At 40.9% G+C, this 13,461-nt stretch overlaps 1 protein-coding gene across 19 annotated transcripts in view; it reads left to right on the forward strand.

The window, feature by feature from the left end:
* LOC130028593 (myomegalin) overlaps nt 1–13,461 on the forward strand; it is a 179,565-nt gene that overhangs the window by 115,882 nt on the left and 50,222 nt on the right. For all 19 annotated transcript variants that reach the window (XR_008793282.1, XR_008793304.1, XM_056120254.1 and 16 more), the window contains 5 exons: nt 232–323; nt 793–909; nt 1,582–1,719; nt 3,014–3,126; nt 4,778–4,905. Coding sequence is in view for 17 of the 19 variants with exons in the window: in XM_056120254.1 (XP_055976229.1) it covers nt 232–323; nt 793–909; nt 1,582–1,719; nt 3,014–3,126; nt 4,778–4,905 (588 nt within the window). In the remaining 2 variants the exon portion in view is untranslated. The remainder of the gene's footprint in view (nt 1–231; nt 324–792; nt 910–1,581; nt 1,720–3,013; nt 3,127–4,777; nt 4,906–13,461) is intronic.

Consider the following 13,461-nt stretch of genomic DNA (forward strand, 5'->3'; position numbering starts at 1 on the left):
ATTATATGGATATATGGTGGTTTATTCAGTCTTCTTTTGGGGGACAGATAGGTTAGTGCAGTAATTTGGTGTGATGAATAATATTGCAAAGAACATCTTGTGTGTTTTGTTTTTTTTTAATTGTTGGGGCATGTCTTTAGAGCAGATTCTTCAGAAAGGAGACAGAGAGGTCATATTGTATTAATAGTGATTGGATTAATAGTGAGAAAAATGAACACTGTTCATTTGTAGGCGACTCGGACACAGTTGCTGAGCTAGAAAAAGAACTGAATCATGCCAAAGAGGAACTGGACCTCATGGCGAAAAAAGAAAGAGAAAGTCGGGTGAGTTTTCTAGTCAAACCTTATTTCGAAATTTGTTTTAGTTTTTCAACATAACTTATCATTGTTCAAAAGGTGCTTCTTAAGAGTTTGTTTTTGATCATTTTTCTGATTCCTGTGTCTGTTGTTCCTCTGTGCCTTAAATAATCCCTTCACCGTAGGCCTCCTTGTTGAGTGGCTTGAGTGATAAAGACTTTTTAGGTATCGCAATCAGTTCAGTTAAACCCATTTGATGTGTTTTAGAATGCAAATTCAAGTGAAAGGCATCGTTAAAATTTCTGTTACAGTTTGGCAGAGACCAGCCTCTGGTTCCACACTGTGCTTGATTGATCTCATCAAGCAGTGCACAATTCACGTGCTAGGTTTTGCTTGCATTACTGGCTAATTGTGGAACAACACCTGTGTTTGCACAATGTAAGCGTGACACCGACCATTCTGCAGACGCTGACCTGAAGATTTCATCTCTCCACAGATGGAACTTTCTGCTCTCCAGTCCATGGTGGCCGTGCAGGAGCAAGAGCTGCAGGTGCAGGCTGCCGACTTGGAGTCCCTGACCAGGAACATGCAGCTCAAGGAGGATCTCATAAAGGTCTCTCACGCTGTTTAAGATGCCTGGAAATGATTGCGGCACCAAAAAATACCGAAGGGCATCTTCAAGCAGTATTTTGATATATTGTGACCCTTAGGCAGTGCTTATTCTCTTGATGCACTGTTCCTTTGGGCCTCTTAATAGTAGCGTGGTTTTGTGGGTTTTTTTTTTTTTCATTTTTTTAGCTTTCTTGTTTTGGGGTCGTGCCCACCTGTGTTCAGGGCTTACTCCTTTCTCTGCACCCAGGAATCACTGCTGGCAGACTTGGTGGGGCCACGCAAGGCTAACATCACACGCCCACCCTGCTGTGCATTGGCTCTGGCCCAGATCATGTTTGTTGACTTGCTAGTATTTCATAAAGAGTGTATCATTAAATTCACAGTGCTTCGGCCAGAGAAATAGCACAGTGGGTAAGGTATTTGCTTTGCAGGTGGCTGACCTGCGTTGATTTCTGGCACCACATCTGAGCCCTTCCTGGAGTGATCCCTGAGCACAGAACCAGGAGTAAACACCTGAGCACTGCAGCTCTGCCCAGTGCTCCCCTACTCTGTCCCCCTCCCCTGTATACATTGAGCTTATCAATATCTCATCGAAGGCCCGTCTGATTATTTCAAAGGCATTTGCTCCTTTGCTGAATAATATCTTTATTCCTATACTTGCTTTGTTTACTAGGACCTGCAGATGCAACTGGTCGATCCAGAAGATATACCAGCTGTGGAACGCCTGACCCAAGAAGTCTTACTTCTTCGGGAAAAAGTTGCTTCAGTAGAATCACAGGGTCAAGAAACTTCAGGAAACCGAAGACAACAAGTGAGTCCTTGAAAACAGACCTGATATTTCACTGTGAATGAACCAGTGCAAAAATCGTCAACCTCAGCTGCTTATGAAGACTTTTCTTTGTTCTCTGTCGCTTCTACCCTTGATCAGCAGTGGCCATGGATATTCTTTTTTTGTCCATTTGTGGTCACTCCTGGGAGTGTGCTCAGGGATCAATCCTGGAAGTACCTGGGATCGAACCTGGGTCAGCTGTTTGCAAGGCGGTCACCCAAGTCGCTGTGCTGCCTCTCTGACCTCCAGATGTCCTCTTTCAACCTCTGTACTTCCTTTGTAGATTGGACCCCGTACCTGACCTTTCTTCAGAGCTAAGATTCTCAATAAGACCTGCTCGCCTACCTCTTCTGTCTTTGTTATCATCGCCCTCACTCTTTATTCTAAATTGGCTTTTAACTTGGTCACTTTCCTTAACACATCGGCTCCTGCACATATCACTGGTAGCTCACGCTCGAATCAGAAGTTGAGCACTTCATCTTTTGTCGAAATAATGAATGTAATCGATGTAGAGAAGAGTTAAGTAGAAATCATCCGCCTTACAGGCATTTGGAGGCGGGTATATTGGGGTTCTTGGTGGTGAAATGTGAATACTGGTGAAGAGAAAGGTGTTTGATCATTGTATGACCGAGACTTAAACCTGAAAGCTTAGTAACTTTTCCCACAGTGATTCAATAAATAAATATAAATAAATATAAAAGGAAAAAAAATTAAAAAAATTAAGGTGGAGTTCATGCCCAATTCAATCAGCTAATCAATGGCTGAATAAATAGCAGTAATCCTACAAAAAAAAAAAAAGAAAGAAATTGAGCACTAGCATCAAGACGTTTGGTGATTATACACTGCCTTAGTTTGTCTTCTTTGTAGCTTGCGTTTGAGGTCATGCTGACAGATGGTTATGATTGATGAACGTCTTTTGTCCCCACTGGATAGTAAGTTTATTACAGTACGTGGAAGGTTCTTGACTGAGTGAAAAGTACTAGTAGGTTCTATTGTTTTCCTCTTGCCTCTCCTTCCTTCTCTTCTCTTTTCTGTGTTTCTGTTTCTCTGTTCTGCTCCCAAACTTGCATCATGTGTTACAGAATTTCAAAGATAAGAAGACTCGATGAAACTAAATCTGTGTAAAACTCTCAGTAATAAAAAGTGAGGTATTTTTTTTTAAAGTAATGGTAGATGTTTGCATCCTTTTTACCTCTTTGCATTCTTTTGGTCTCTTTATCGGGATTTCCTGTGGCTTCGTGGCTCAATTTGTTTATCACTTCTGTTCTTTCCTCAGTTATTGCTGATGCTGGAAGGGCTTGTAGATGAGCGGAGCCGGCTCAACGAGGCCTTACAGGCAGAAAGGCAGCTCTACGGCAGCCTCGTCAAGTTCCACGCGCACCCCGAGAGGTAAGAGAGTGGCGGTTGTTTCTTCCACTCTGTCTCATGAAGTGAAGATGCACGCACTTGTAGAGGGGGAGAAGGAGCAGAGAAGACTGCTGGGACGACAGAGAAAGTTTGCTGTTTGTTCTGTGAATCACTCTGAGCTGAAGTCAGGATCGATACTTCTTTCGTAGAGCTGCTGCAGAGATCCCTGGGATGCATTGGACATCCGAAATAATGCCTCGAATATATGAATCGCGTAGTGTATTTTTCCATTCTTTCCCTGTTCCACTTCCTGTCAGGTCCATAGGCTGGGTCTATGAAGGGCTCTGATCTTTGCTGAGTACCACTAAAGAAAATATGTTTAAATGGCTAATATCATTCCAGGGCCGCTGATGGTCATCACGATGGATATATTTTCTTCCCCTCTTGATTTTTCATCATGTGTATTCTATCTTTGTGGCTTGTTTTATAGACCCTTGTTTTTCTCATTTGCCTTTCCTTCTCACCTCCTTTCCTTCTTTTCTTCTTTTATCACTCAAGATCTTTTAGTTTACTATTAGGCTTAAGACTGTTTTCTTTGAGGGCAAATGAAAGGTACAATAAGATCACTGGACTGTATTGACTTTTTGAAGGATCTCTGGATTCTTCAAGAGATCCAGTCTGGGCCAGTGGTTGGATCTAACCACAAGGGTATGAGGGGCTGAGAGTAGGTAAGACATTAAAGAAAACAAGATGACAATGATAGCTGGGAATGCTCACTCTGGACAAGAACTGAGAGTTCAAAGTTGGTAAAGGGATATTCTTGATAACCTTTTAGTGTCAGTATTGCAAACCACAATGCCCAGAACTGGGGAAGGGACGGAGGGAGGGAGAGAGAGAGAAAGAGGAGAGAGAGAGAAAGATGTGTGCATGTGTGTGTGTGTGTGTGTGTGTGTGTGTGAGAGAGAGAGAGAGAGAGAGAGAGAGAGAGAGAGAGAGAGAGAGAGAGAGAGAGAGAGAAACCTGCATAGAGGCAGACAGGAGTGGGGAATGGGGGGTGATGGGAGGGAACCTGGGGACACTGGTATTGGGAAATGTGGTGGAGGGATGCGGTGTTGGAATACTGTATGACTGAAATCCAATCATGAACAGCTCTTTAAAGGTCTATCTCATAGTGCTTCAGTAAAAAAAAGTATAAAAAATAAAAAGAGAGAGAGAGAGGGAGAGAGATCCAGTCTAAGTGAACTGGATTTTTTTTTTTTTGCAGGGTGGGTGGGGGGTTTGTGTGTATTTATAAGTGCTTGTAAAGAGAACAAATGTCTTTGGTTGCAGTTCTACTTGCTTCAGTTGTGTTTAGGTTTTCTTGGGTGTTGCTTCTGCAGTAACACTCTTACTACACAATGAAACTTCTCTTTTGTGAGCAATAGAGGTGTGGCATAAAGCTTAGAAACTCTGATCTTAGGAGACCGGTGGAGAATCTAGCAGCAGAGAACAAACTTTGAATGACCAGGCATTGCTAATCGACCCACAGTAAACGTAAGCACGACAACAGTGACTTCTGTGTCCTCCACAGCAGTTTCTTTAGAAACTCTCCCGACTCTGAGTGCGGCAGAACCCTTGTCTCGTTGGCGGCATCAGTGGGCTCGTTTCAGTCGATGGCTAATCAATTTTCCTTCCATGTGGCATGTTTAACCAGCTCTGAGAGAGACCGAACTCTGCAGGTGGAACTGGAAGGGGCGCAGGTGTTACGCAGTCGGCTCGAAGAAGTCCTCGGAAGAAGCCTGGAGCGCTTAAGCAGGCTGGAGACCCTGGCAGCCATTGGAGGTGGGCAACTGCCAAGTGTGCGAATTCACCACGAGCATGCCACCTGAGCACTGGCGGGGCAGACTGCAGCCCAGGATGGAAAAACAAAACAAAAACACAAAACCCTTGTTTGCACTAACCCGAGAGAGAGCCCTGACTGACTTTGGCAGAATTAAACGGTGACCTACTAACCCGTACGAGTAACATCAGCTGCAAAAACAAAAGAACACTTTAGTCTACATGAATTTCCCTGTCCCTATCCGTAGCTCTAAGTTGGATGGTAGAGGTTACAAGGTGTACTCACATGAATTTTAATCATTCCATTTCAGTCTCCCCTCCCACGTCCATGCCTTTCCCTGGCGCCTCTGCCCTATCCCGTCACCTCCTCGATGGCCAATAAAGTTTATTCCTCTTCCACTTTCACAGTCCATCTCATATGTTCCATGTCAGAATTGCATGTGTGTGTATTATTTTTGCCGTTCAGTCAGCTGCTTCTTACTCAGAGCAATATGTTAATCATAAGAGAGTTTCAAGATGAGAGAAACAGATTTAGAGTCCATAAGAATGACCTTGTCGGGTAGGGCACTCCCTTTGCATGTGGCCGATCTGGGTTTGATCATTGGCACCCCATGTGGTCCCCCACGCCCTGCCAGAAGTGATTCCTGAGTGCAGAGCCAGGAACTGAGCATTTGGGGGTTTGCCCAAAAAACAAATGAAAAAGAATGATCTTGCAAAAGTGGTATAATCCTTAGAAGTATAGACTGGAAGAATTGGTAGACCAAGTTAAAGAGCAGAGCTAGACTACTAAGGTGTTTATGGCAAAACTTGACCTCTTCCTTTGTTAACAGATAGTTGAGTGAGACCGTGCTACTAGAGTAGTGTAGATTCAAGTCCATTAACAATTTTTCTTTAGTGATCTTTTAGCTTCGTTGAAACCAAGGTATATCTCACTAATCAGAACAGGACTTGAAGAAAGTTCTGAGGTCCTCCACAGAATTCGTAAATTAGAAAATCGTAAGAATTCTCTATATAAAAAGATAATCTCCAATGCAGTATTTTCCCTTTAATTCAGTATTTCACCAATTAACTCTCTTAGTCACAGTATTGTTTATTATATGTTTTCATTCATTAGTGGCATTCGGTAGATTTTGATGGTTATTTTTCTTCCTTATGGCATCATCAGATGGGTCAAGAAAGGGAGACTGGAGATTGTATTTCTTAAATGTCAGTTGTATAAAAACTAACCAAAGTTTACGTGGAGTTTTGTAAGCTTCAGTCCATGAGGTTTCTTATTTCTGCTGGAATCAGATTCCTAGATTAGAAGCTAATATCTCAGTTTTTAAACATGTCAGTAGGTTAACAGGATTGGGACATTTTTGTACCCTTATGTGACTCTCTAAGTAGGTGAAGCATAATGATCTTTCTGTTTTACCCTCATTTTTTTTATGCAACACTTTTATTTCTTTTGCATATGTGTTGACGTGACTTCCCTTACATTTCAAATTCCATCCAGATCTCTGTAACCTCGGCCATGCCTATAGCAGGCACAGAGCATCCCTCCCACGAGCCAGAGAAGCAAATGTTCAACTGGAGGAACACTCTGGAGAGTTTTGATCAAATGTTTTACAAAAGATTGATAGTCAATACCCTTCCTAATAATGGAAATGCTTTCCAGTATTAATAGCATTTGGTGGAGAGAGGAACTATTTAAGGAAGTAGATAGGAAATGTATGCAGAATCACACGCTTTTCTTAATTTTCTAATCTTAGGGCAGTTTTCTGCACAAAACTTTTTGTAACTTTCTAGAAATAGGGAGGGAAGGTGATTGTGGTGTAGAAATGTCAACCCACTGGGAAACTCTTCTGTCCTGTCATCATACCAAGACTTTTAATAAACATACCCTTGATTTTATTAGTGAAATTTTTTTCTGTCAACATTCAACCATGAGTGAGTCTTCGGTTCTAGTGGCTCATTAGTAATTACTATAGTTTGTGGTAATTGTAGTTCTTGCTTTTATCCTCCTCCAACAAGAACAAGAATTTCCCTTGGCATCTTGGAAGATTACAAATAACTGAATGAATAGTGAGAAATCCAATTTCCTACTGAAAAATTATCAGAATAGATGGAAGGGAAAAAGTCAATTCTGGTCATAATTTATGTCCTAAAAAGACAGACTGTCATTTGTGCTTAATTACTTGCCTTTTATATTGATCCTTGGGAAACATTTTAGAAAATTAAGTGATTAAGTGATAAAAGATAAGAATTTTAACCACAGATGATACCGAAGCTAATTTTCTGGTCTTGAGACCTAGAATGTGACTTGCAAAGTAATGCTGTCTGGAGGAGGTTGCTGGCATTTTATTTGAGAATATGATTCTGATGAGTTTTGTTCTATAACACACAAACGCATAATGCTGTAATTGACCCCATCAGCGGTCATTTTTAGCATGATATAATACTTTATTCTCTCTTCAGGAGCACAGACGTCTTCTCTGACTGGATTATTACCCCTTCACGAGGCATTTTCAATATTACAATAATTTGAGCTAAAGCATCTTGTGCTTGAATTTAAAACAAAAGCTTGTGCTTGAATAAAAAGCCTTGAAAGAAAGTGTATGAAATAAATTATCATCTAGACCGTATTTAATTGGAAATAGGGAATTGAAACTTTCAAAAATCTGTATTGAAACTTTTAAATGTCATTTACTTTTAGGATATTAGAAAATGTTAATATTTGCTTAAATGTTAATGGCTGTGAATGGTTGAAGTAGATGAAACCTTTGGTACTTAGAATTACAGGGTTGAGGACAGGGCAGATGGCCCAGAGGGTTGAAATTCATGCTTCTCACACAGGAGCCCTGGGTTCGAAACCTGGCATTACAGAGTTTCCCAGATAACACTGGGAGCAACCCATCAGCTGGGATTTGCCCCTTCAGCTCTAGGTCTTCCTCCAAAACAAAACTGAAAGAATGACAGAGTTAAAAGAAACTACCTGTGGATTTATTTAATTTGTGAAATGAAAGTCATTATCACAGATTTCCCCATATTCTCTTCTATTGTAGATTTAAGCTGTATGATTGAAGCTTAATTTTAAAATTGTGAATTTTAAAATTGTTTTCTGGTTTGATAGCTACATTTTTTTTTTTTAATGTGGAAAGCGTCACATTTGAGCTCCCTGGAAAAAACCCCAGATGCTTCTTTAAACTAGAGTATCAGGTAGTAATTTTATAGGTCTGCAATCAGTGCCCTACAGGGAAGTGTATCATAATGTTGGAAGAAGAATCTACACAAATTGTCCTATACATAGATTTATTGAAATTAGCTTTCTCTCTTTCAGGCTAACATCTTGTGAGGTACAAAATATTTTTCCTTCTTTTGAAATTAAAGCTATAAGCTTTTTTTCTCCCTTAATAGTATTGAGATATAAATCCTGTGCAGACAACAGGAAAGTTAAGCTCACAGAAAGGAACTCAGTAATAAAAACACAGAAGGAATGAGTTAGCAGGACAATGCAGTGCAATGATTCGGTAGGGTATTGGTTTCTAAGTCTTGGAACTGGGTTAAAGCTGCCCTCACCAGATATATAAGGCACTAACTTTGATAAACTAATTGTGACTGGAAGACAAATATTGTGCCTTTAAGTATTTGAGTATTGGAACTGGAGAGATCATACATCAGGTCAGGGGCTTGCCTTGATCCCTGAGCACAGAGCCAGGAGTAAATCCTGAGCACTGCCAGCAAAAGCAACACAAAGTATTTGAGTACTGGCAGAAGGTAAGTTGTCAGCTTCTTTCCGTAGAGTCTTAAGAACCAGGATGATTTTCCCAATGAAAAATTTAGTGCTTGTAATTCACTTTCAAAAACGAATAGGACTTAAAAGGAAACACAAAACTATAGGACCAATGATACCAATTTTACCAGACATCAAGTGAGAGTTATGCTTATAACATTGCATACTGATTCTTTTTTGCATTCCTTCTTTTGGGCATTTAAGGTCAAATTTCAGAAATAAAAAATCTCTCAAACTGTTTTGCTGAAACAGGAAGGATGAAATAGAAAGTTTAGTAATATCAAAAATTTCTTGGTTTAAAATAATATAGTTGGGGTGTTGAGTCCTTGAACCCAGTAGATTTCTTTGTTTCCTTTAATGACTTATAATTTTCTAGCAAATGCAGGTAGGTGTACAGGACATGAGTGGACAGTGATTCCTTTCACAGTGATCAAAATCAGGACTCTAAAATACCCATCTCTCAGTTTGTAACTAAGTATTTATACATACAAGTACATATTACAAGTCATGAATATAAACCACGAATTTCCCTTTCCATGAAGTATTATCAATTTGATAATAAACTACGGGCTGGAGCCATAGCACAGTGGATAGGGCATTTGTCTTGCATGTGGCCATCCCAGGTTCGATTCCTCTGTCCCTCTTGGAGAACCTGGAAAGCCACCAAGAGTATCCTGCCCCGCACAGCAGAGCCTGGCAAGCACCCCGTAGCATATTCGAATGCCGAAAACAGTAACACAAAGTCTCACAATGGAGACGTTACTGGTGCCCGCTTGAGCAAATTAATGAACAGTGGGAGGACAATGCTACAGTACAGTGCTACTAAGCTTAATGTTTTGATTCTAGGACTGTTAAGAAAAATTACAGAGACAATGAGTGATAGCACAGCGGGTAGGGCGTTTGCCTTGCACAAGGCTGACCCAGTCGCCCGAGTTCAGTTCCTCTGCCTTTGATTCCTCCGCCCCTTTCGGAGAGCCCGGCAAGCTACTGAGAGTATCTAGCCCTCACGGCAAAGCCCAGCAAGCTACCTGTGACGTATTCGATATGCCAAACACAGTAACAACAAGTCTCACAATGTTACTGGGCCCACTTGAGCAAATTGATGAACAGTGGGAGGACAGTGACAGTGACAATGTAAATGAAGGAAAAAGTGACATATCAAATGATGCAGTAACATTGCATTTGGAAAAACAAACAAACATTGCATTTGGGGGGGAAAAATATTGCATTCAGTGATTTCCAGAACTTTCCCCCACCACAGTCAGCTGTAGATTTTCTTCTGAACCATCCATTTTTTCTCATGGCACTTTGTTGTGTTCAACTTTTGTGCTAAGATGGCAAGTGTTAACACTTAACACTGTTAAGTGTTAGAATCGAGTTACTTTTTTAGTTAAGACCTGAAAAAAATTGTTACTGATCCAATAAAAGTATCAGAGACTTCATATTAAGTATGGTTTTATTATTAAAAAAGTTACAGCAGCCTTGGATGCCTCCTTCCCCCCCATACACACACACACACACACACACACACACACACACACACACACACACACACACACCACACACCCCCCTCTGAGCGTGGCTGGAAGTCCCTGTGCCTGCCAGGAGGGGGCAGCACTGCACACTCAGCCCCTGGCATGGAACTGCAGGCCAGCCTGGGCGACCAGGAATCACCAGAACTGACCCCTGGGCAACTTGAACACCACTTGAGAGGACTCCCCCCCCTTGCAAAAATAGTATGATAAAGGAAATAGGAAAATAACTCTTCTTTTTTTCCCCCTCAGAGGAGAATTAGATTATATATCATTTTAGTAAACTTTTCAGTCAAGCTGAGCTCTGGAGTGAGTGACTGTCTTTGGACTTAATTTCTGTTATCAAAGGAAGGAAGAAGGAATCTGAATTTTCTTTCTTAAGGGATTGTGATGGATATGATTTACTTTCAAAAAAGCTTTACTTAAACACAATTTTTTTCTTGCTCTCCGTGCTAAAGGAGAATGGTCAAGAGCAGGATGGAGATTTGAAGAGCCCTTTGTTTTGGTGGGCATTGACATTCCTCAGACCTGCTTAGTTCTTGGAGGAAAACAATCATCCCCTAGGAAGAATTTCTTGGCAGAGCAAGATCTTGAACTCACAAGGCCAGGGCAGGAGTCTCGTCTCCCTGTTCTCCCAGGATGGCCTGAGTCCACACATGTCTTCATTTGCCTAACCAACAGGGACTAGTTGGACTCTTCTTAAAAGATGAATACTGTTCAGAGTTTTAGTGAGATTACACATCCGAAAAGTGTTCTTTTTTTATGTCTTTGCCTAATGCCTTATTTTAGGCTGGGCCTCTTAGGCCACTTAAGCAATGTTGCAATTTATGGAACTTAACCAAAGAAAAAAAATTCCTAGTTACTTCTGTTCCAAGATCAGTCTATTTAGTTTAAGAATTTGGGGCCAAAATTCAGATTTCTTCTTAAGATATAGACCATTTTCTTCCCATTTATAAACATTCATTACTATGTACTCCCTTAATTGAATTTGGAAATTTGAGGTGATCCAAATTAGTTCTGATGATAGTAAAATTAGTTTTCCTAGTTAGCCTCCTGTTGCCTTATAAAAGCTTACAAAATGGTATTCCCTCCACAAAAGAGAAATTATCTCTCATTTATTTTAAAAAACAGCACCAGAAGGAGGAATGGTAGAGAAAGAGGACTGCCTAATGTAAACTGATATGTAGGACCTTGGATGGTGTAACTTACACATTTAAGTATTTTCCGTAAAATATTTTCAACTATTCTAGCCCTAAACACAAGACAAAACACAAGAGCACACATTCAAATTGGTAAAAGTCTGAGAACTCCTTAAAGTATCCCAAAAGCCGGCTACCAATATGGAGAGCAGAAATGGGCCCCTACTGTGGCAGTGTGAGAGAGGGACACTTTGGCCTTTACTCCACTCCGGAAATTAAAGCCATGCCACCTTGCCCCTGAGAGCACTCTAGAGGGAGTATTATCTCAAATGCCAATGTGGCACCAGAAAGATAGGCCAAGGTAAGTGGCAAGCAGAAAGTGTCTCAAAACCAGACAACCACCTTTTCTTATTCCCACTTTCTTTGTCTGTAACTCAGTAAAGGGATTATAACGGAGTGTGGGCCTAACATAGCTCTACATCCTCCAAGACACAGTACAGGGACAAAGATCCTGACCTCACAGAACTGAAGAGTTTTCCACCAGAGAATCATTGTCTAGCTCAGTGCTCAGAAGGGAAAATGTAGAAAATATGTTTTCATGATCTCTGGGGCATTTTTGTTTTCTTTCCAGGAGTAAAAGTCCATAGCCTCACTGTTGGACAAGGGAAGATTATCCCAAAGTAAGATTAGCATGGCAGGGATGTGCTTCAGTTAATTAGCATCCTGGTCTGTGGGTTTCCAAAGCAACCATTGCTTAGAGAGGCATCGTTCACCTCTATGCAACCAGTATTCTCAGAAGGAGCACATTTTGGAAATTTTTATTGCTCACTGTCTTCCAAAGACCTCCGCAAAATTCTGAATGGTAGAGGCGACTTGTGGGTGGGCATGTTACTTCTAATAAAAATTACAACTTCTTATTTGTTGCTTACTGTGCTGTCCCTCTGACCCCTTGTATGGAGCAAGTTTTAAGATAAATTGTTGGGACAATACACTTACTTTCTTTAGGACTTTAAGGAAATGGGCTTCAACCTTTGTAAGTATTTTGGGATGTATTTTCAGACGCTAATAGAAGAAAGATGTGAACGAAACTTGTTCACCTTATCTCCAGTGGGCAGTGAATGCTCCTTATTTACTCAGAGCTTTTCATCCTTGAATGTTGAACTCGGGAGTAGGTTAAAGAAAGTAGTACGTAGAGAAAAAGTAAATCTAAAGATCTGATTTGTCTTCATCAGAAAAAAGCACCCATATCTGAAATTCTGAAAAGAAAAATTTAAAAAGCCCATATCTGAAATTATTTTTTTTTTTGCTTTTTTGGGTCACACCCTGCGATGCTCAGGGGTTACTCCTGGCTCTGTACTCAGGAATCACCCCTGGCAGTGCTCAGGGGACCATATGGGATGCTGGGAATTGAACCCAGGTTGGCCGCTTGCAAGGCAAACGCCCTACCAGCTGTGCTATTGCTCCAGCCCCCATATCTGAAATTTTGACACAACTCTGTTCACAGCTCTGCTTGGCACAACCCTGCTCGGAATTAGTTGTGTAACAAAGTGTAGTTTCCATTTACCCACATAAGTCATTAGTTAGAGGATGAGTCGAAAGCTATTGGTTGTCAAAACAGATCTGGTTTCTCTTACTTGAACAGTGTTCTATAAAACCTGGGGAAAGTCATAAGAGGTTTTCTTTGGTGTCCAAATAGACCATTATAAAAATTTTTGGCTTTTTTTGGTCACACCCAGAAATGCACAGGGGCTACTCCTGGCTTCACACTCAGGAATTACTCCTGGTGGTGCTCGGGGGACCATATGGGATGTTGGGAGTCGAACCTGGGTCAGCCATGTGCAAGGCAAACACCCTACCTGCTGTACTATCACTCCAGTCACACCATTATAAATTTTTACACTTTTAGAAGGAATCAGTATTGTGGGCCACAAGTATTAATCTAAAAGTGAATATTACTGTAACAGTTGTAGAAATGTCCTAACTTGGTGATACTCAATATTGAAGATCCTACTCACATGTGGACATTTTAAATTAAATTTATAAACTCAGTTCCTCAATCATGCTACTTACATTTCAAGTGCTCAGGACCACTTGTGACTAGTGTCTACTGCAGTGG

This window comes from Sorex fumeus, unplaced genomic scaffold, assembly GCF_029834395.1.
Source record: "Sorex fumeus unplaced genomic scaffold, SorFum_2.1 ptg000001l, whole genome shotgun sequence".
Lineage (NCBI taxonomy): Eukaryota > Metazoa > Chordata > Mammalia > Eulipotyphla > Soricidae > Sorex > Sorex fumeus.